Below are 22,342 nucleotides of genomic sequence, written 5' to 3'. Positions count from 1 at the left end.
ATTTGCTCATGCAACGCCTTCAGCTCCAGTGACTGATGATTTTACTGAGAACAAGCATTGGGGCCTGACAGAATCATAGTACTGTATCTCAACACTGACAGGTGACTTACAGCCATTCACTCAGTGTACAAATACTATAGTCTGTTTGAAAATATACCCATCACTGACTCCAGATATTTTGACAGACACTATATAATTCTTCACACTCATACAGAGCTAGAGGAGTGGAAATGAAAACAAAAATTGTATCCCATTCAGTTGATAAGTTTAACATCAACAAAATAGCAAAGATAATTCCATTTTAAGACTGGCAGTTGGTTATAGTTTGTTAAAATGGGCTATATTGGGCCTGCACAGTTGGTTATAGTTTGTTCAAATGGACTATATTGGGCCTGCACAGTTGGTTATTGTTTGTTAAAATGGGCTATATTGGGCCAGCACAGTTGGTTATAGTTTTTTTAAATGGACTATATTGGGCCAGCACAGTTGGTTATAGTTTGTTCAAATGGTCTATATTGGGCCTGCACAGTTGGTTATAGTTTGTTAAAATGGACTATATTGGGCCTGTACAGTTAATTATAGTTTGTTAAAATGGACTATATTGGGCCTGCACAGTTGGCTATAGTTTGTTAAAATGGACTATATTGGGCCTGCAAATTGATCAGTTAACAGCAGTGTCTTGAGACTTTCTTTGCAAATACATTGCTTTTATTCAATAAATCACCACTTGTTGACTATTTATTCAAACTTTAAGTGGTAGCATATAGGCAGTATTGTGCTGACATGCCATCAAACCTTACTTATATACATGCATCATTTGATTCTTTTAGGTTTTAGAATTCAATGTTTATTCATCTAAGTGTATGCACATGTAAAGAACGATTCAGTTCTGCAATCTCATAGAGCACTTGTCTTTTAGATCAGGGTCAATGCTGTTTGCTGTACCCTTTAAGTTTCATTTTACATGACCTTTTTACAACAGTATACTTGGATATATTGATTTTTGTGGGCATCAATTTTCGTTGTGTTTTGAAGATCGTTTTAATTGTTTAAATTCATGAATCATGGATGTAGTTAATTCCACAGAAGGATAATTGTTCATTTGATATTTTGATTTCATGGTTTGTAGCAACCATGAAATTAAACAAAACTGGTACTCCATGAAAATGTGTGTAACAGTCATGAAGCCCCTGAATATTGGTGTTCAATGAAAATGAGTATAACAGGCATGAAGTCCCTGAATATTGGTACTCCATGAAAATGATTGTAGCAGGAATGAAGTCACTGAAAATTGGTACTCCATGAAAACTAGTGTAGCAGGCAAGAAGTCCATGAATATTGGTACTCCATGAAAATGATTGTAGCAGGCATGAAGTCCATGAATAGTGGTACTCCATGAAAATGATTGTAGCAGGCATGAAGTCCATGAATATTGGTACTCCATGAAAATGATTGTAGCAGGCATGAAGTCCATGAATATTGGTACTCCATGAAAATGATTGTAGCAGGCATGAAGTCCATGACTATTGGTACTCCATGAAAATGGGTGTAGCAGGCATGAAGTCCATGAATATTGGTACTCCATAAAAATTAGTGTAGCAGGCATGAAGTCCTTGAATATTGGTACTCAATGAAAATGATTGTAGCAGGCATGAAGTCCATGAATATTGGTACTCTATGAAAAATAGTTTATTCTACACTTTTTAAATGACATATTGGTGCATTTTACAGATGTGTAACTATGGTATTCATAGGCATCAGCAGCTACCTGACATTTCTGTTTTCTGCCAGTGTTACAGAGTTAGTTGCAAACATTTTCTGGTGGAGCTGAAGTCTTGGGTGAATTGGATGATACCATTTTATATTTAACATCAGACAGGTGGAGTAGACAAAATGTTAAGCTAAAATTGTTACCAACATATAGAAAGGAGAGATGAAATCCGGTATACATTCTTCAAAAGTTCTACTTCAAAATGATTTTGTTTCTACCTTATTTTGCCCCAAATAATGAGAACTTATTTAACCTAAAAGAAATATAAACTGTTGTTGTTGTTGTTGTTGTAGGGTTTAACGCCATTTTTCAGCACAAGATAGGCTATACATGGTGGCCAGTATTAATGGTGGAGGAAGAAACCGGGAAATCCCCGGAAAGAACCACCAACCCTCGAGAAGCTACTGGCAAGCTTTCTCACATACCCACATTGGCAGAATCCGAGACTCGAACCCACGTAGACAGAGGTGAGATGGCAGTGATCCGTAATGGTGAGCACAATATAAACTGTGATATATATATATATATATATATATATATATATATATATATATATATATATATATATATATATATATATATCCTCTGTCATTTTTAGAACTTTCAACTGCTTTAAAGGTCATTGGGATGGGGTGTACCACTTACGAGTCTGCACCTGATTCTGACAGGTTATACTTTTGACCAGTCCTTTTTAAGTGATTCAGAATGGCCCCAGTAACCTTGTTCCTCTTAATTATCACTAGCCCTTTTACTGCCCACACTGGGTTAGCTCTAGTAAGGGTTTACTAGCTGTTGAAGCACTATCATCTGTCATCTACAGGACGATTTATTAAATTCAGTGAACAGCCAGAAGAGGAATACATTCTGTTGAAGTGGGTAGGGCTTTGAGGTATAGTTCTCTTGTTTGTATTGGTGAATATATATTGTAACCCAAGATGCTGATGTGCAAGCCTTAGGGCAGGTAACTTGTCACACCAACAAAAAATTTGCTCCTTATATTAACCTAACTTGAGAGAAGTTAATCGGTGTTACATTGGTTTATTTCTGGTTATCTTTCTTTCGGGTGGGGGGCAGATTGAGAACTGTTAGTTTGTTACTTGCATGGTTTTACTGCACTTTTAACAGTTTGCCATATTTTATCAAGTAAATGGGAGCTAAGTGCCTCTTTCCATGAACAGTGAAGGTAAGTAGCCCTTGAATTATCAGCTTGACACTGATACCTATTTAATAGCATATCAACACTATGCTGGCTTTAAAGTGCTAAGAAGAAAAAAATTTGGTTTAAAAATGCAGAGGTACTAGTAAATGATTGCTAGCACCTTTTGAAGATAATCCCCAAGTTAAAACTTAAAGATCTTAATATTCTTTAAAATTTTAGAAAAAAAATGCAAGAGATAAAAAAAAAACTAAAGTCTGTAAAAATGTAGTTGTATAAAGTATATTGTAGGTCCATTTTTTTCCACCTGGTACTAGAATTTTAATAGTGAAAGTTGCTCATTGTAGACTGATATAGGAAACTTTCTCTTTGCATTTTGTATGAGCCACATAAATTGTATTTTGGCAGTAATAGGGTTGGAACTCACACTTGATCTCAACAACAGAGGATGTTGCACTTTTGTGACTGCTAATGTATGTGTTTGTCATCATTCTGGGTCTTCACATTTCATCCCTACTGTCATTACATACTCTTATGTGTATATTTATTTTATGTGTGATATTATGAACATGAGTGTTACAAGGGCTTTCATGACTGTAAAATTTGGCTTGTCTGGATGCTATTCACACCTGTGCCTGGAGTAAGTATTTCTTTCTCACCTGTGAGTCACCATTGATCATTGATTGAGAGTTAACTATATGGACTGTGCTAGTGCTAGTGAATTCTTGATTACACTGTTTAATCATGCTTAATTGGCTTCGGATTTCTCTATGTCACATTGAATACTGTAATAGCAGCACTCTCTTAATGCCATTTGGGTGTAAGAGTAAACTAACTTTCTCCTAATTACATTCATTTTACTTGCAGAATAATAATAATAATAATAATAATAATAATAATAATAATAATAAAAATAATAATAATAATAATAATGCTTTATTTATAAAGGGTGACTCATTAGTCAAGGACTATTCTCCCTTGAGGCCATCTTAAGGAGAGTATAACAATGCACATTATATGAAGATAGCAATAATTAGTGTTTATTTTAACATGTTTAGTATTAAAATACTAAGAGAAGAGAATTTTGTTATTCATTTTAAAATTGTAATTATAATTGTATAAGGTTATATTTGTTTGTGTTTCAATATGTTACTCATTTTTATGCTGGCATCAGTATCAGCAAATTAGTTTCATTATATATGCAGGTAATGGTAAGAGAAGAAATCATTGGACACAGTAGTAGTCATTAAGATTGAATATTCCAACAAATCATTGTCTGGATAATCTGTTTTGTTGTAACTAAATTAAATACTAATTGCTTTTATTATTGGTATTTAAAGTTAGGCAAGTTCATTTAAGCAATTTTATGACATAAAATGGTCTTAGGTTAACATGACTTTTGAACTAAGTGGTCCTTGTGGTAGAAAACATTAGTTGTACATAATGAGATTGTGGCATTTGTAAATTTGTTCACTAAACTTAAATTTCAAAATAATTTGACTTGATAGGATATTTTTGCTCATCAAAATGAAAATTCTTGGGATCACCATTATCTTCACCATAATGCACTTTTTATTCATGTTTTGCATTTGAAAATAAATTACATGTTTTTTAAATATGGAGACTGTTTATGTTTTTCAAAAGTTGATGATTATTCAGAATATCTCAGAAAACTGTTAAAAAATGAATGTGCAAGAAATAGATGTAATGCTGCAAAACATTTCATTCAGTGCAAAATTTCATTGAATTCTATGTATAATTCGACTGTGACATAAATAATACAATTCCATATATATATATATATATATATATATATATATATATATATATATATAGTTTTTTACTGGCATATCACCACAATTCTGGATATATAATGCCAGGTACATGTAACTTCAGATATCCCCAGAAAGGCATAGTAAACAAAGATTAGTGCAAAATTGGTAAAGTCCTTAAAATATAAAGTCAAATAAACTGCACTCTTTTAAAATGTCCAGTTGAAACATCATTATATGACACATTCAAGGCCTTCCATTAGATTAAAAGTTTTAAGGTCAGTTGCTAAACTAGGCAGGGGGTTTATGGGACCTCCCCGAACAGGGATACAAGGTTTTGTGTAAAGTAGCCTGGTCTAAAGTAAAGGTAGCGAGGCAGCTATCTGGGTCCTGGCTGATAAGGAAAGCCCAGCACATCACAGGGCAAAATGGTTCCCTACAGTAGTCCCCCCTGATGACATGCTGGAGGGCACATCTTGTTCTACATCCCATTGGCAGCAGCATATAAAATTTTCAAGTGATTTTCCACCATAAACTGCTTATATTTGTGGTTCCAAAATTTCATGCTTGACAGATCTTTGTGTCTCAGTTTTGACTTTTTATTCGTCATTGTTTTACTTTTTTCTTATTATATCATCTTATGAGACTTTTTATGGATGTTATTGTGTACGACTGGATCACATAAAAGAAACAATGAAACCTCTCCAAAAATAACCTTTTTGATAAATGGGATGACCTTATGTATATAACTACTTGTATGTACACTGTCTCATTGAAATGGATAACAGTTGTAAAGCATACCAATTTTCCCTCACATTAATGTCTCATTATAATGCCATTCAGAAGTAACTCAGGTTTGATCAAGGATCATTCCATTTTATACTGTTATGAAGTTCATTGATAACATTTCTTTGCTCAGTCATATGTAATTGCATATCAAGTGCTTGTTTGACTGGAGTTTAAGTCAAGTCATTGAGCTATTGTACTTTGGACCCAAATTTCTCCAGTCACACAATCAGTCTGCATGCTTCTGTGTGTGTATGTATTATTTAATAATTAGGATTGACGTCTTTTACTTTCTACAGAGTATGTCACTCCTACCTCTTCACGCCATGAAAATCAAGATGAGCTTAAGAGCCTTGAACAAGCTTCTAGTTATACTAATGTACTGTACCTCTCTCAGGAAGAAATTAAACTGAAAATGGAAATTGTATTGGACAGCTGTGCAAATCCGGTACATTTCAGAAGTTAAATAAAATGAGAATAAAAAATATTTTTACAGCAGTAAACAAAACACTTGATATATGAGAGTCATGAAATATTTTATTTCACTGAAGATCGTGCAAATGAATGTATAATCAACAATGTTTTTTTTAAATAAAAATGTTAGTCCTGTTTGATAAGTGGAGTACCTAAGGGTAGTAAATCTTGTTGGAATAAATTATTCAGGAATTCAATATAAAATCCAGTATATGGCATTGGGGATGTAATAATCTTGTTAAATCAGCAAGAATGAAATATGAATAGTGTAAACATGAAGCAGAGTAGCAAATGTCCATGTATATTCTCACATTTAAGCATAACCTACATTTGGCCTATCCCATGTACTATCCATACAAACATGGACCCAAATTCTTTATTCTGTGTATGTGTAAGCTCATTACCCCCCCCCCACTCACTTCACCAACTGTCAGTAATTTCTGATGGTTTGAAATCAGTTATAAAATAGAAATGTTACTGACATTGCACATAATGCAACCATGCTTGTGCCAATGTTGAACAGGCAGAAACAAAAGTCACCAAATCTTGTTTTCATCCTAAAGTGCTTGAAAATAATAAGATACATGAACATAATATTCTTTAGTGACTCACTTTTAATTTTTGTTTTCCAGAATGGCTGCCGTCATTGATAAATTGAAAAAGAAGCCCAACAAGCAATCATCACAATCTGAATGGTCTCGAACAGGAAGTTTTCTGCAGAAGCCAGATCGAGGATGGATCCACCCAGATGAGCAGCTAGTACCCTCTTCAGGGATCTGCTATGGAGTAAGGGTATGTAATTCAAAAGGTTAAAAGATATCCCTTGATTACCAGGATTTCCAACAGATTGTGGATCTTGTTTATTTCAATAATACGCAAGGCTGATAATAATCATACTAATAATAAAGTCTTTATTTTGTGAGGATGATACAATTAGTACAGAAACTATGATGCTGCAGAATTCCAGATGAGATTGAATATAATTCATGTAAATCATCTTTTGGTTTAAGGATAAAAATTCTTTAATATTGTATGGTAACTCATAAAGTTTATCTTGTGTAAGACTTTTTCGTTCACATCATTAAAATGGATGTGGAGAAATTATCTTTAATTCTGTTACGTCTCCAATGAGTGGTTATAAGCATCACTTTGATTTTGTCTAAATTAATGACCGTTCCTTTATGTTTACGCCATTTTGAGAGCTTTACAAGAACATGAGGTAAGTTTCTTTTGACTAGTTTTAGATGAGCTAATACTATATAAAATGGTGTCATCAGTGTCGAAATCAGTTATGTTTACTGTATGTAAATACAAATCATTTATGAACATCATAAATTGTTATGGTCCTACAATGGATCCTTGAGGTACTCAACATGTCACAAGCTTTTTTTGCCTAAAACTATTTATATCAACATTTTGTCTTCTTCCTTTCAAATATGACTTGAACCAATTTAAAGAGTTTTTGTTGGGCAAGTAAAATATTATTATCAACTAGATGAAAAGCTTTCCTAAAATCAACTAGCACAACTCCCACTAGTTCTCCGTTATAAACAAGAGCAGATTCTTGTGAATGTTTAGGTGATTGTGTTTATCAAGTAAAGTCATTAGTTAGTCACGAGAATGTTTTTCAAGAAGTTTCGATAAGACAGGAAGGATTGAGAGGGGCTTAAAATTATTTATTTTATCACGAGGACCAGATTTATGCAAAGGTTTCACTTTATCCTCCTTCCATTTGTCAGAAAATGTATTTGTTTTTATGCTAAGATTACATATTATATGTTATGCTTTCTGAAATTAACTTTACTGCTGTCCATAATAATTTTGGTCCATTTAAGTCAGCACCTATGGACCTTGTTGCTTCTAAATTTTGCAGATAATTCAGTGTTTTATCATCTGTTATGAAGGGTATGAAAGTACTGTCAGGAATTTTTCTTTTATTAGGTTCCTCATGACTATATTGAGTAATTAGTTCTTTAATATTATCAGCAACAATAAATTAATCATATAATTTTCGCATCTGTTTTTTTTTTCTTCTTTTCATAAAGGTTTGTTATAAACATTTTTGACATATGTAACATGCTGTCGTGTAGTAATGTAGAGTCTGTACAATACAGGTTCACTAATTTGTCACATCGCAAATCATTAAATTAGGCCATCACATTTAAGCAAACTCAAATCACTGGGCTAAACTCTCATGGTAAGAAAATGATACTGTCCATTATTGTTGTGGGCATTTTGGGGGGATTTTGTAAAAATGGACATTATTGTTGTGGGCATCTTTTGGGAATTTTGTAAAAATGGACATTATCGTTGTGGGCATCTTTTGGGGATGTTGCAAAAATGGACATTATTGTTGTGGGCATCTTTTGGGAATTTTGTAAAAATGGACATTATTGTTGTGGGCATCTTTTGGGAATGTTGTAAAAATGGACATTATTGTTGTGGGCATCTTTTGGGAATTTTGTAAAAATGGACTTTATTGTTGTGGGCATCTTTTGGGGATTTTGTAAAAATGGACATTATTGTTGTGGGCATCTTTTGGGGATTTTGTGGACATTATTGTTTGTGCTTAGATATATAGATCATGCCTCTGACAGAAGATTTGGTCATTGACGTCATAGTTTGTAGCAAACACAAAATCAACACAAAATTTACATTATACAAATAATAACTGATTTACAGTATGTAATATACAGTAGCCATTTAAAAAAATATTTTTATTTTATTTTGTGCAGTATATTGGTTGTCTAGAGGTGACCGAGTCCATGCGGAACCTTGACTTTGATACTAGGACACTATTGGCCAGGTAATAGCAAAACAACAAGCATACTTGATGCGTGTAAATCACAAAATATTGGCCAACATAAGATTTTAGTGAAGTCAAAATTTTATTAATATAAAAATTTTGTGATGAAAAATTCATTATGTATAAAAAAAATAAACTCTTCTATTAACACTGACATATTATATGTCGGTTCCAAATCCAGTGTTAGATATTATTAGGTACTATTATGATAATCTTAAGATTATCCTAGTCATTATAAAATGTGGGCAAATGGTACATGGTCCAGTAGGTGTGATTTTTTGTCATATTTTCCATCATTATCAACAATGATTAATCTTATGTACAGTTAAATAATCCCCATTTGTTGGGGAAAAAGCAGTATACATGTAATAGTATTTCATTTCCTTTATGTTTACACAGCATGCAAGCACACATTGTATTTGTGAAGACCATAATTAAACTATATATTTTGCATATCAGTAATGCTCTAAAATTTTGTTTTGCTAATATGTTGAAATTTAAGATTCACTAAGCTGTAATGCTGCTAAAATGTTGCCATCTACAGTGGATGGATGGATGGATAAACAGACAGACAGACAAACAGTAGGGTTCAAACACAGTTCAGTTGCCTACTTGTCGTATAGGCCATTCTACATGGAGATTTTACTTGCCCTGCACTCATCCTATCCAGCACATAATGAATTTGCTTACAGTGTCACTCATCCTATCCAGCACATAATGAATTTGCTTACAGTGTCACTCATCCTATCCAGCACATAATGAATTTGCTTACAGTGTCACTCATCCTATCCAGCACATAATGAATTTGCTTACAGTGTCACTCATCCTATCCAGCACATAATGAATTTGCTTACAGTGTCACTCATCCTATCCAGCACATAATGAATTTGCTTACAAGGTCAATCACCCAATCAGCACATAATGAATTTGCTTACAGTGTCATTCATCCTATCTGGCACATAATGAATTTGCTTACAGTGTCACTCATCCTATCTGGCACATAATGAATTTGCTTACAGTGTCACTCGTCCTATCCAGCACATAATGAATTTGCTTACAAAGTCACTCATCCTGTCCAGCACATAATGAATTTGCTTACAAAGTCACTCATCCTATCAGCACATAATGAATTTGTTTACAGTGTCACTCGTCCTATCCGGCACATAATGAATTTGCTTACAGTGTCACTCGTCCTATCCAGCACATAATAAATTTGTTTACAGTGTCACTCATCCTATCCGGCACATAATGAATTTGCTTACAGTGTCACTCGTCCTATCCAGCACATAATGAATTTGCTTACAGTGTCACTCGTCCCATCCAGCACATAATGAATTTGCTTATAATGCCACTCATCCTATCCAGCACATAATGAATTTGCTTACAAAGTCACTCATCCTATCCAGCACATGATGAATTTGCTTACAGTGTCACTCATCCAATCGGGGGCCCAGAGTGGCCGAGTGGTCTAAAGCGCTCTCCATTATGGATCACTGCCATCTCACCTCTGTCTGCGTGGGTTCGAGTCTCAGATTCGACCAATGTGGGTATGTGAGAAAGCTTGCCAGTTGTTTCTCGTGGGTCGGTGGTTCTTTCTGGAGTTTTCCCGGGTTCTTCCTCCACCATTAATACTGGCCGCCATGTATAGCCTATCTTGTGCTGAAAAATGGCATTAAACCATACAACAACAAAAACAACAGTTTATATTTCTTTTAGGTTAAGTAAGTTCTCTTCCTCCACCATTAATACTGGCTGCCATTTATAGCCTATCTTGTGCTGAAAAATGGCATTAAACCATACAACAACAACAACAACACTCATCCAATCCAGCACATAATGAATTTGCTTACAGTGTCACTGATCCTATCCAGCACATGATGAATTCGCTTACAGTGTCACTCATCCTATCCAGCACGTAATGAATTTGCTTATGGTGTCACCCATCTTATCCAGCACATAATGAATTTGCTTACAATGTCACTCATCCAATTAGATGAGCATCTTGAAAAAGTGACTTGGCCCTCCTCATTTGCCACATTTGAATGTGAGCAGATCAGTGTAAATTGTCGTTAAGTTTGTAAGTAGATATGAGTCACTATTAAATGTTCCATATATGGAGATTCATGCACTAAATGCATTGTTTTACTATAACAGAGAGGCCATTAACAGAGTTGCTGAAGAAGCAGGTTTGAAGTCAGTGAACAGAAGGCGAAAGGTTGGTAGCATTATTTAAAAGAATTGAACTTCTTATTTTACAAGATTCATGAAGCAGGGTTTGCAGAGATCTGGAAACATCTCAGAATTTTTAACTGGTTCTTAAAAAGTACTTAAATTCATCTAAGGTTTTTCTATTCTAGACAAATCCTTAAATTTAGTAAAGAAGATGCTCTATTTTTTCCAAACTGTTCTTGAATATTTAAAATGTAACTGGCATTTTATCTTTTATCAGAAAAAAAAAATTTTTGTTTGTTTGATGTAACAGTTGTCATTTTAGCGTCATCAGATAATAATTTTGTCTTTGACATCTGTATATCAGAACATTCATCACCTTGGATTTTACTATAATGTATCAAAAGCAAAGCATGTCATTCACAAAGGAATTCACTTCATAACTGGAGTAAAACAATTGTAACTGCTGAGAAAATATGTATTAAGGGTGGTATGTTTTGAAATAGCAGTTGGAAACTCGATCAGTTGCACAAGGATTGGTTAAAGCCATATAAAGGAGACAAACAAAAAGGCAGCATGGGTGCAGGGTTCACACGCTACCATGAAATCAGAAAAAGTCGGGAGAAATTATAAATTTTTCCCGACCTTGAAAAGTCTTGAATTTTGCAAATATTGATGAAAGTCAAGAAAAACCTAAGAATTTTCCTCCATAACTTGATGCCTGAAACAATTTCATAATTGAGTCGTAACTGAACTGATCTTGAGTTATCATTTGGTTCTTGCCATAAATATATTTGTTGAGATAATCCAAATACTCAGTGGATTAGGTTTATCTAGTAGACTTTTTGTTTCACAGCTCGACATCCATATTTTTTTCATATGGAAGGTATGAAAACCAGTCTAGCATCACAAGAGGCCAACATGGTGGCGTTAAAGCATAGCTGCTAAGCAGATGGCTAGCAGACTTAAACGTTGTTAAATCGAGTTATACCTGCATGAAATCAATATGAAAATTATTTATTTTCTCAGAAATTGCAAGTATTAAAATTGTTATGTCTTTAATCTGCTGAAAGACAATAAAACTAATAAGTTGTTGAAATTTGAGCTGGTATTAGCGATTTTGATTGCTAGTCGTACAAGAACACATAATCTCACAATGGTCATTTTCAAATATTGTAAAAAAATTTTTAAATGAAAGTCGTTGTAAAAAAGATATAAAAACGAAAGAGCACAAAATTCACTATATTTATTCCAAGACCAACTTCTGGAGTTTTGTTTTATCACGTGACTACCACATTGACATGCATTCTCTCATGCTGGGAGCATACGAAGCAGGGAACCAGAATACTCTACTTGATGAGTCAGACTGGCCAAGTTTCTTGTAGTTGTTCTCAAAATAAATATGTTGAGAATTATATGTTCTTTCTGGTTTTTGAAAATGAATCAGGCTTTCATTTAATATAATTGAAATTTTGTACAACAGCATTAAAAAGGAGTTTGTTATTGATATCATGTGACTATTGGACTTCGATGTCATTGTTTGAGATTTGTGAAGTCATGTGACTATTAATGCAAATGGCAAGTACTGGGTTAGGTTTCATCTATGCTAATTTTCATCTAGTGTGACAGCGGATTAAAGACATAACGATTATAACACTTGCCATTTTTGAGAAAATAAATAATTTTCCTGTAGATTTCATACAGGTTTAAGACAATATAACGTAGCGTAAATTTGCTAGGCCTGCTGGTAAGCTATCTTATGGTGGTGGCAGACTCCAAATTTTTTATATGTAATTGCTCTGAAACAACACTCCATCCTAAATGTCCAAATGTGAAAAATGGGGTTGGAATATTTGGAGGAAACCCGGATTAGAAAAATGTCGAATCTGAGCTGAACTTTGGTGCAAAATTATTACATTGAGATGTAGCTTGAAGCATTGGTTTCAGATCTTAAATGGACTGCAGGAGAAATGGGAAATTGTCATTCCTTTCATTATATATTAAGAAACGATAAGAGCCCATGGATCAATACAGGTTTGGGGGCTGGTTTATTGAACCTTCAAGAAGACGAGTTGATTTTACAGAAAAGTCAGTCTTTGTTTATGCAACAATATATAATTTTGAAGGTCTTTTATCTAAATTTAAATTAACCCTTTTGTAAATGTCTTTAAATGATGGAATTTTTAACCAAATTGTCTTAAAGAGTTTAGGTTGGTTGAAAATCTTATTTGAGATTTTATGCACACACAAACTCAGGGTTAGATTTTTTCGTTACAAGATAAGATTCTAATTCTTTGCATTTATAGGGGTTTTTTTTCATACTGTGATAGGAAATGTTTACTTAGTATAACATGCACATAGATTACTCTAGAATTCTTTAGAATTAAAAGTTTGAAAGGAAACAAAATAATTTATGTTCATTATGTTGTTTCCACATAGCAACATAATGCAGGTCAGCAAAATAAAGTTAAAATTTGTATTCTGTACATTGAAATGACTTTAAATGCCAGTTTATAGGAATATAGTCAGATTTGTTTTTTGTGACTCATTTTTTGGTTTTGTGCATGATATCTTTTCTCACATAAGTTTTGGAGAGTTTTGAAAGAGAAACATCTTTAGATTCGGAAAATACATGTTTTATAATCCAAAATGTTCTTTAGTTCCTTTCAGTAATGGTCATATGTTAACCTTGAAGAAATTAATTTTATCCTGGAAAAAACCTGGAAATTTATATTTTGAAAAGTGTGGGAACCATGTGGGTGAAAATGCTCTGAAGTGACATGTTAAGCATGACAAACATAAGCAAATGGCTCAATATCAGCCTGCAAAAATGACACAATTCTTTTTTGTTCACTCATAAGTGATTCAGATGGAACAAAGCAAATGATAAATTTGGGCAAGTTAATAGTATCCCCTCCTCCCAAATCCAGCAGAAAAGTAATGAATCCACTGCTTCACGCAGTCTTGAAAAGTTTATGATGAAAGGTATTGGTCTTAAACTGAAATAATGTAGACATTAAAACGTGTTTGATTATGATTCATATCAGTCCTCCTCAAGATTAGTTTCTTAATGATTTTAATGGATGTTGTAATTCTTAGACACTAACCCAGTTGCAGCTGATTTTTTGATTATCACAAGTTGCAACTAAAATTTATTTAAAAAAAATTATTTTGTCTCTTTGTCTAATATTATCCTTGAAGACATCACAGTGTACTAGAAAAATCTGGAACTTGTTTTGCCAGATCTGTATGAAGCATGCGAAGTCATGAAGCTTAATAGTGGATTGCATGCTGTATAAATCACTATAACAAAGTTTTAAGCATAATTTAGTTATAAAAATATTAAAAGTTATATAAAAATTATACTGTCAGAAAATAAATAGCAGAACTATTATTATATATGAGCAACTGTTTAAAAATATTGTTGGAGAACACAGACGAGTGCATGAATACATGACTTGTGTAAAATAAGATTGAAACCTTATGTTTTGTAGACGTGCCATTTATTAATTGCATTTTTCAAGTAGATTGCCCAATTATAATATGTTAGAAGAACATTCACTACCTCACAAATCCAGCTGAACCAAGACATTAACATCTTTAGGCTTCCTTTAGCAACAAAAGTAGTAAATTTTTTGTATTCTTGCAGAACCATAATTCAGATGAATGGTTTCCTCCCAGATACACAGTCCCAACAGTTTACTGTTACTGTTCATGGCTGGTCAGCACGCTTTCATTTGAGACCTCACAAATGCCTTAGATTTTGTGCCTTTTACCATTTGGAATGATCCTTAAGAGTTTTCTCATCACACAGAAGTATACTCCATCTGCTTTCTGTTCATTTTTGCTCAGTCATGATTGCAGACAAATATTGTACAACTGTCTTCTTTGTTGTATGCTAAGGAAATCAGTGCCAACTTAATTGCCCATAGTTCATCTCAGTACATGACTTTTTAGTAAGTTATATCTAGGAAATGATCATTAATGGTTACTAATAAATTCATTTATATCTTTCTAACTAGAAACTATATTGATTTTCATTGGTGTATGCCTTTGTTTTGCTTTCAGTGATTACGGGTATCAACAACAATGGTCCGAGTTACATTTGGAGTCTGTAAGAAATTCAGACTGCCTGTATTACTTGTACAGGGTGTTATTCAGACCTTACTTGTGATATTTGTCGACTCTGATTGGAAGTAAGAGAGGTGAGAGTGATAACCAAACAGTTATATTTGGTTAACAAGTGAACCAACAGATGCTTCCATAAGGATATATATAGCATCAATGAAGCATCAGTCACCAACCTTAGTATGCCTCTGTCACTTGAGGCACAAAGATCGCCAATTCCTGAGCGGGTCCAACTGCCTTTTGCCTTCTAGGACCTCCCACACTGCCCTAGCTGTGCTGTTGCCCACAGTGCCACAGCCAGATTGTACTAAAAAACTATTTGGACCAGTATGGTGACCCATATGGACAGGTCCTAGATGAACCATCACTGCATAAAGACCCCAGTACTCGCTATGGTAATCATTCCCAGTACTGCATCTTGACATGAGACATCAGCCAGCCCCAGACCTCATCCACTTCGCTCTGGCACAGATTCATGGCATTTCCTCTTCTGCCAAGGATGGGTATGATGGTATGTTTTCCTGAAATACTGAGTACTGGACTCAAAATGCCATAAGCATCATGCACATGATCTCACCAGTTTTAACCTTGGTTCTGTTGCAGATGCCATGCAACAAATGCCAAATTCAATGAACATGTCTCCCACAACATCCAGTAATGGACATGTGTATGAAGGTATCATGGGCTACCACCAGACAGGTCTATCACCACTGGTACAGCTGATGACATTTAAGTGAATGTCTGGAGGTCACCGGTCAGATTTTGAAACTAACTTTTTTATTAACTAGTCAAGCAGACTAACAGGACAAAAGACATACTAGTCCGAAGCAAAATCCATTAGTCCTCAAAATACATGTACGTAACACAACAATAGAGATTTTTACACATTATAAATTATATTGATTTGTCATCATTTTGTCCCAAATCATAATCTTTTCCATCTGATTCTGAATAGTCCTCCATATCTTTGTCTTGGTCCACAAGAGTTCCATAAATATATAGCTGGCATTGGATCATAATCAGCAATGTATTCACTTAAAAAGTTTATCATTAACAAGTCATTCAATACACTGCTGTACAGTCTGCATCTCCAGTCAGATTTCGTCATTTTCACTTCACTGAATCCCCACTCTGCATCTGTAGACAAGGCTGGAAGGGTCAAACACAATATCCACCAGTGCAAGAATGTTAGGGTGACCTTCTTGAAATTTCTTGTTAACATCACACCATTGTAAGTTCTCTACCTGACATCCACAAGCATAAATTAAACTTTTCAAGAGTTGCCACTCTGCAACCTTGTCTGGATAGATGCCTGCCATTTTATTACTGGGGAAAAAATGTTCCAGCAGAGTAGTAACATCCTGATCACCAAATCCAATATGATTTAAGTCTCTTGGCCATGAATGAAAATCTGCAAAATGTGTGGCTTTCAATACATCACATTGCTGTTTGTCAAATCAGGCATCCAAGTGCTCTGCTAAACTGTTGATCATGTCCACTCTAGCATGAAGTGATAACTGCACTGATTTTAGGGAACTTTGTTCTTTTAGTACAAAACCACAATATTCTTTTATACGTCCATTATCCTTCAGAAACTTTTTTAACCTAGGTCCGTCTCTTAATTTCAACTGTTCCAGGACACCAGTAGTTGCAAAAACTCTCAGGTACACTTCAGACACCAAACAAGACTCATTTTGAAGAAACAATGACAACTTGGACAGTAAATTTATGACATCTGTCAAGAAATGGGCATAATTAATAAGATGCAGATCTAGCAACATTTTCAGATAGCCAGCTTCTTTCCCAGTAGCTTCAGGTCTTCTAGGTAGGCTGATCAGTTTTAGTCAACGTCTGGAGGTGGCTGACTGTTGCTGGATATGATTTCCACAAATTGTCCAAAGCCCTCTGCCAATGTGCCAACCATCTAGTTCCACCACCACGAGTAGGGACTATCTTGGTGATTCCCAGCACCTCACATGCACCTAACAAATCACTTCTATTTAAAGGACTATTCCGATAAAAATAGTAAAGACCTGTTAACAGCGCCTCAGCTCTTTTGCAATGGCAGCTTTGTATGCCAGTTCCAAATGGTGAGCATGGCAATTTATTCCTAAAAGACATGTCTGCGATTCTCTAAATCTAGCAGTAACACCATTGTTTTTTCCAGTATTGACAGCAGCTCCATTAGAACCATATCCAACAAGTTTATGTTTGTATTTTAATTGATGCAGATGCATCATTAATAGCTCCTAAAATCCCATTTGTGAGGTCTCATATGAAAGCATGCTGATTTCATCTTTTGTTCAAGTTTATTTCTTGCACACTGTGCAATAAATTCTGAAATCACTTGTGCCTCTTTGTCACTGACATATGTTTGACCAATACCAATTCCCTTTTTGGCATCCAATTGGACCATGCACATATAATCACTGAACAGCCCTCTCATTTTACTAGTGTGTGTAAATTCCTAAACAAAATTGACATTCTTCCAACAACTTTCTGATTTAGTGTCATGGCGACTTTACTTGCAGATGACTGTCCTTTGGGTTTCAATAATTCTCGACTAGTGATCGTGGATTTCTGATGGATTTGTGTTTTGGTTTCATGATATACTATTGTTTCCAGCTGTAAATTGGAACATCCAGCTACAAATGAGCTTTTTTTTCATCCTCATTTTTTTAATGCTCTCTGCAGACACTGCAAAACATGGTATTTACTTTGGGGTTAAAGTTAAGCCATGGCCGACCGCATTTCCACTGAAAAGTTCAGTTCCTACTTTCTTTATCATACTGTTTGTTGCGTTCCCTTTTGTCCTCATTGTCAGTCTTCAGCCTTTTGGCCGGATTTACCACACCTTGTACAAATCGCCACATTGTTCTCTTTGCTTTCTTTGTTTAACTATGATCCTGATCAGTGCGACAATAACGAATAGCAACTGACAATTGTCAGGATTTATTGCATCTGTCCAGGTGGAGATAACTTTTTTCAAACTTGATCATAGTGAGCTCAGATTTATTTTTCTTGTTAATGTCTTTTTCGAGCTTGGTCTATTTGATTTTAAAGGTTGTGGGCATTCAAGCATACTATAATCAAGTAAGTGTTATTGAAGAAACAAATTTTACTTCAGAAAATTGTTTTCTGCTCATTACTATAAGATACTTAATTATTTATCCCTTTGAGTATTGTTGTAATTGCCTTTCTGTATCTTAATTTTTATATTCAATGAGAAATATTGTTATGGAAGATTAAAACTCTTAATTATTATATTATAGTTACAATTTTTACCAAATCTTTTTAACGAGAGCTTAGATTACTTATATTCATATCATGTGATGCTGAAAATAGTAGCACTTGAAAGGAACTACTTACGTATTGATATGCCTTTTTGTGCTTTGACAGTATTTGTAAACAGTTGTTAAAATACAGTTTTGTTATTCTAGAGAAACTTTATTATTCTTGTAACTATTTGTAATTATAAGAATTGAATTTCATATTGTTTAGGGTTTATGTAGTCTTGAAGCTTCAAAAGTCATTTCATTCAAGCAGCATATAATCAGTGTTATATATATATATATATATATATATATATATATATATATGCACACACACACACACAATGTCAGGTTTAGAAACAAATGTTAAAAATGTATAACTGATATGATCTCATAGATTTTAGATAAGATAAAGAACTAATTTTAAAAATCTGTCATTTTGTTTGAAGAGAATGGTGAAGCTATTTTCAACATATGAGAGAATGAAAATCCAGATGATAAATTTGTAACCCAATATTATTTATTAAACTTTTATATATATATATATATATATATATATATATATATATATATATATATATATATATATATATATATATATATATATATATATATATTTTTCAGGCTAGTGGACACTGCAATGTTTCTTTTTATTTGTCTAAAAGTTATTTTACAGTACAAAAAAAATACATTTACTATGACTTGCAAAATGTGGATTCATATTTAAAATGGAGCCATTAAACTTTTGAGTCGTTCTGTCTACAGGTGGACAAGAAAATCTGCAGGATGCTTGGAGACTTTCCCAGCATGCAGTATGCAGGGGCAAATGTCAACCTCACAATCACTACAGAATGTATTACCCTTATTATTATGGAATCAGGGGAGGTAATACATTACATTCTGTTTCTCGATCTTCATCTTTTTCAGAAAAAGCTGTAGAGCACAGCAATTGAATTTCCATTTATCTATTCATTGTCCATCATACTATTGTTTCCACTGTGTAATTACCACTTGAGATAAAAGGATGAAACTTGGTATATATACACATTATCATTAGGTGGTGTATTTGAATGTACCTTGCTGGGATCCATAAAGGTCAAGGTCTCATGTCCAGATGTCAGAATTCCATATTTTGAATGACACTTTAATTTTTGCTCTATAATTTAACAGCCCTTCAAGATAAAAGAATGACACATAACCTAGGTATATTTACACATCATTATGAAATGCATAGCACATTAGGTATATTTACACATCATTAGGGTGGTACTGTCTTCAAAGTCAAGGTCATTCATCTCATGGTCTAGTTCGTTCTAATTGAAAATGGTGCGAAACTGATGTCCAATATGGCTGAAGTGGCAGCCTTCTTGAATTTTGATATCGCTTTTTTAAAAATTGGAAAGTCATATTAACATGGGATTTTCACAAAATGACTTCAGGTTTTAATTAAAAATGGTGCAGGTTGGGTGTCCAGTATGGTTGAGTTAGAGGCCATCATGAAAATGTTATCATGTCTGCTTGGTCTAAATGAAAATGGTGCTGATATGGCATCCATCTTAAAAATCTTGTAGTACTGATCTGACATCCAAAATGGCAGCCATCCTGAAAATCTCAGTATCAGTACTTCCTGCCTACTAGAAGACTCCTTATGATATCTGGTTGGATCAAAATAAAAATGCTGCTGACTTGGCTTTTATTATGGCCACCTTGGTGGCCATTGTGAAAATATTATTGTTGCTACCTCTGGTTGAATGGTCTTATTGACATGTTTTATTTTACCAAAGTACTCCTTAATGATGTTTCCTTGGTCCAAGTTTGAAAATGGTTCTTATCTGATTTGAAAATCTTGTTGTTATTCTTCTTGAATGGATGATCTGATTGACATGTGGTTTAACTATAAGACTTATAATTATGTCTAGTTTGTCCAAAGGGTGCAAGGGACTGTCATGTGCACAAATTTAATGCCACATCTACCTACCAGGTATAAAAATTCATGAAAAATAAAATACACAAGTGAGGTCAAAAAAGGTCAGTATTTCAGGATAGCTATAATAAAATAATATAAATAAAACTTGACAAGTTAATGGAATTTCATAGTAAAAGAGGTGTATGCACCCCAAACCCCAAATTTTTACATACATTTTTCATATCCAGAGGTAATCTTTTATACCAAATGATGATTAAAGTTCATATGCGAGCCCTTTCCATAGGTGATAATTTTGAAAAATATTGTCTACTAAACAGCTTGATTAATTTCAAAATTGTTGCAATCTGGACCATTTTTTAAATAGATATTTTCCTTTCTTTGAACCCATGTATCTACTGCTACGGGTTGCTAACTCTGCTTCCTAGCTGACTATTGGTATTTTGCTGTCCACATACTCTGAAATAATGGAGGGAAGTGATCATGCCTGACATAAATTTCAAGAACAATACAAACCTGAAACACCTAATTCACAAATATATACATGTCTTGAATTATTAAACAATAATAGCTGAAAAAGTCACTTTGCCTTAAGAAATTTGACATGTGCCAATTTCTGAAAAGTACCCACTGCCACCTAAAACAAAATAGCTTGATTGTTCATTCATTTTTTTCTGCCATTGCAGCTGATATGAAAACCTTGTTTTATGCTCAGTAATATCAAACTTTCAACACTCATGAGTTAAAAGAAGAAATTGTTTTTTCTTGAATTCCTGGAAATTCTTTATGGTCACTGGAGCATCTTAAAGAACTCTTGCTTATTTCTTCCTTTTGTTATAAAAAATATCTCTACATAGTTTTTTCTGAAACACTTACAAATTAATAAGGGTTAAAAAAACAGGTCCTAATACAAACAACCTGTGATATTTTAATTTACATTCATTTAACAGACATGTGACATTGTAGACCACAAGTTAAAGCTTTGCATATACACCTAGCTTTCAAAGATTTTGGATGAGTTTGATTTCAGACTGTGTATTATAATTATGTCTTGATCTTTGAAATAGTTTTTGTAAGACTTTAGCTATCCGTTATTGATGAAACATTGATTACTTGGATGGCATCACATGATTGTCTGGTGTCTACCATATTGGGGACCCCTTTTTTTCTCAAGGTTCATGTCAGAAACAATATTTGAAGTTTTCTGTCACAATTTCCTTTCCATTCTTTAACTTTTGAGCCAGTTGATGCAGACAATATAAATAAAATAATTACTATGAAGAATTCGTTCATTTTATGTGTAACTTTTAATGGGGTCTTCAGTTTTCATGCTAGAAGCAACTCCAAATCCATGAAAAATGGTACCCTGCTAATAAAATGAATTCATAGAATTTGATGAAATTCCCTATTTTAACTCAATCATTTTGTGTACATTGACATACTGTCTGTACTTGCTTAAAAGAAGAGTCCAACTGCAAACTGCACAGACCAATGTTTCCCATTGCCTAATGCACTGGCAGATTGGTATCTGCAGTTTGTTAGGAGTAATCTGTAGAACAAATAACATAGACTCTGATCTGCAGGAGCAGTATGGTCAGGCAGATTAGGATCTTTATTGTTCACAATTTGACTTGACTTATAAGCAAGTATATACAGTAATAATGCTCCCTAAATCAGTTAGAGTTGTACAGTTCAGAGTTGTACAGTTCAGAGTTATTTAGCTGATTACCTTATTGGAGTGAAAATCATAGAACTGCATGATGATACAATTGTCCCTCACTATAAAACATATGGACTCGGTGTAACATGAACCACATTATAATGCATCTCATTATAACATCAGGGCTTGTATTTTGAGGGGCGTGATCACTCTTGCACACTGTCATGCTCCTGAAATTGGATAGCTCTTCCTAAATCTTACTGTTCAAAACAAAGATTTCCATGTTTTATGAGCAAACATCGCTTTTTGTCTTAGATTTCATGACAGTTGCCTTTCACATATATTGATGTTAACAGTACACAAGCCCTATAAAATATTTCCTTTTTTAAGGCATCTCAGTATAACATGGTCATTTTTGTAAGGC

General features: G+C 34.0%; 1 protein-coding gene across 5 annotated transcripts in view; it reads left to right on the top strand.

Moving 5' to 3' along the window:
• Nucleotides 1–22,342, top strand: part of LOC149800548 (SHC-transforming protein 1-like) — a 90,038-nt gene that overhangs the window by 15,360 nt on the left and 52,336 nt on the right. For 2 of the 5 annotated variants that reach the window (XM_089954488.1, XM_089954486.1), the window contains exons 1-5: nt 3,423–3,567; nt 6,592–6,751; nt 8,695–8,765; nt 10,920–10,980; nt 19,100–19,219. In XM_089954488.1, coding sequence (XP_089810614.1) covers nt 3,479–3,567; nt 6,592–6,751; nt 8,695–8,765; nt 10,920–10,980; nt 19,100–19,219 — 501 coding nt within the window. In that variant the 5' untranslated portion in view covers nt 3,423–3,478. Of the gene's footprint in view, nt 1–3,420; nt 3,568–6,591; nt 6,752–8,694; nt 8,766–10,919; nt 10,981–19,099; nt 19,220–22,342 lie in introns of those variants that run through there. The other 3 variants (XM_089954484.1, XM_089954487.1, XM_089954485.1) reach the window with 3 other exon arrangements.

This window comes from Sinohyriopsis cumingii, chromosome 4, assembly GCF_028554795.1.
Source record: "Sinohyriopsis cumingii isolate HCF-2022 chromosome 4, ASM2855479v2, whole genome shotgun sequence".
Lineage (NCBI taxonomy): Eukaryota > Metazoa > Mollusca > Bivalvia > Unionida > Unionidae > Sinohyriopsis > Sinohyriopsis cumingii.
Note: the sequence above shows the minus strand (reverse complement) of the source record. Positions and strands in the feature narration are given on the sequence as shown.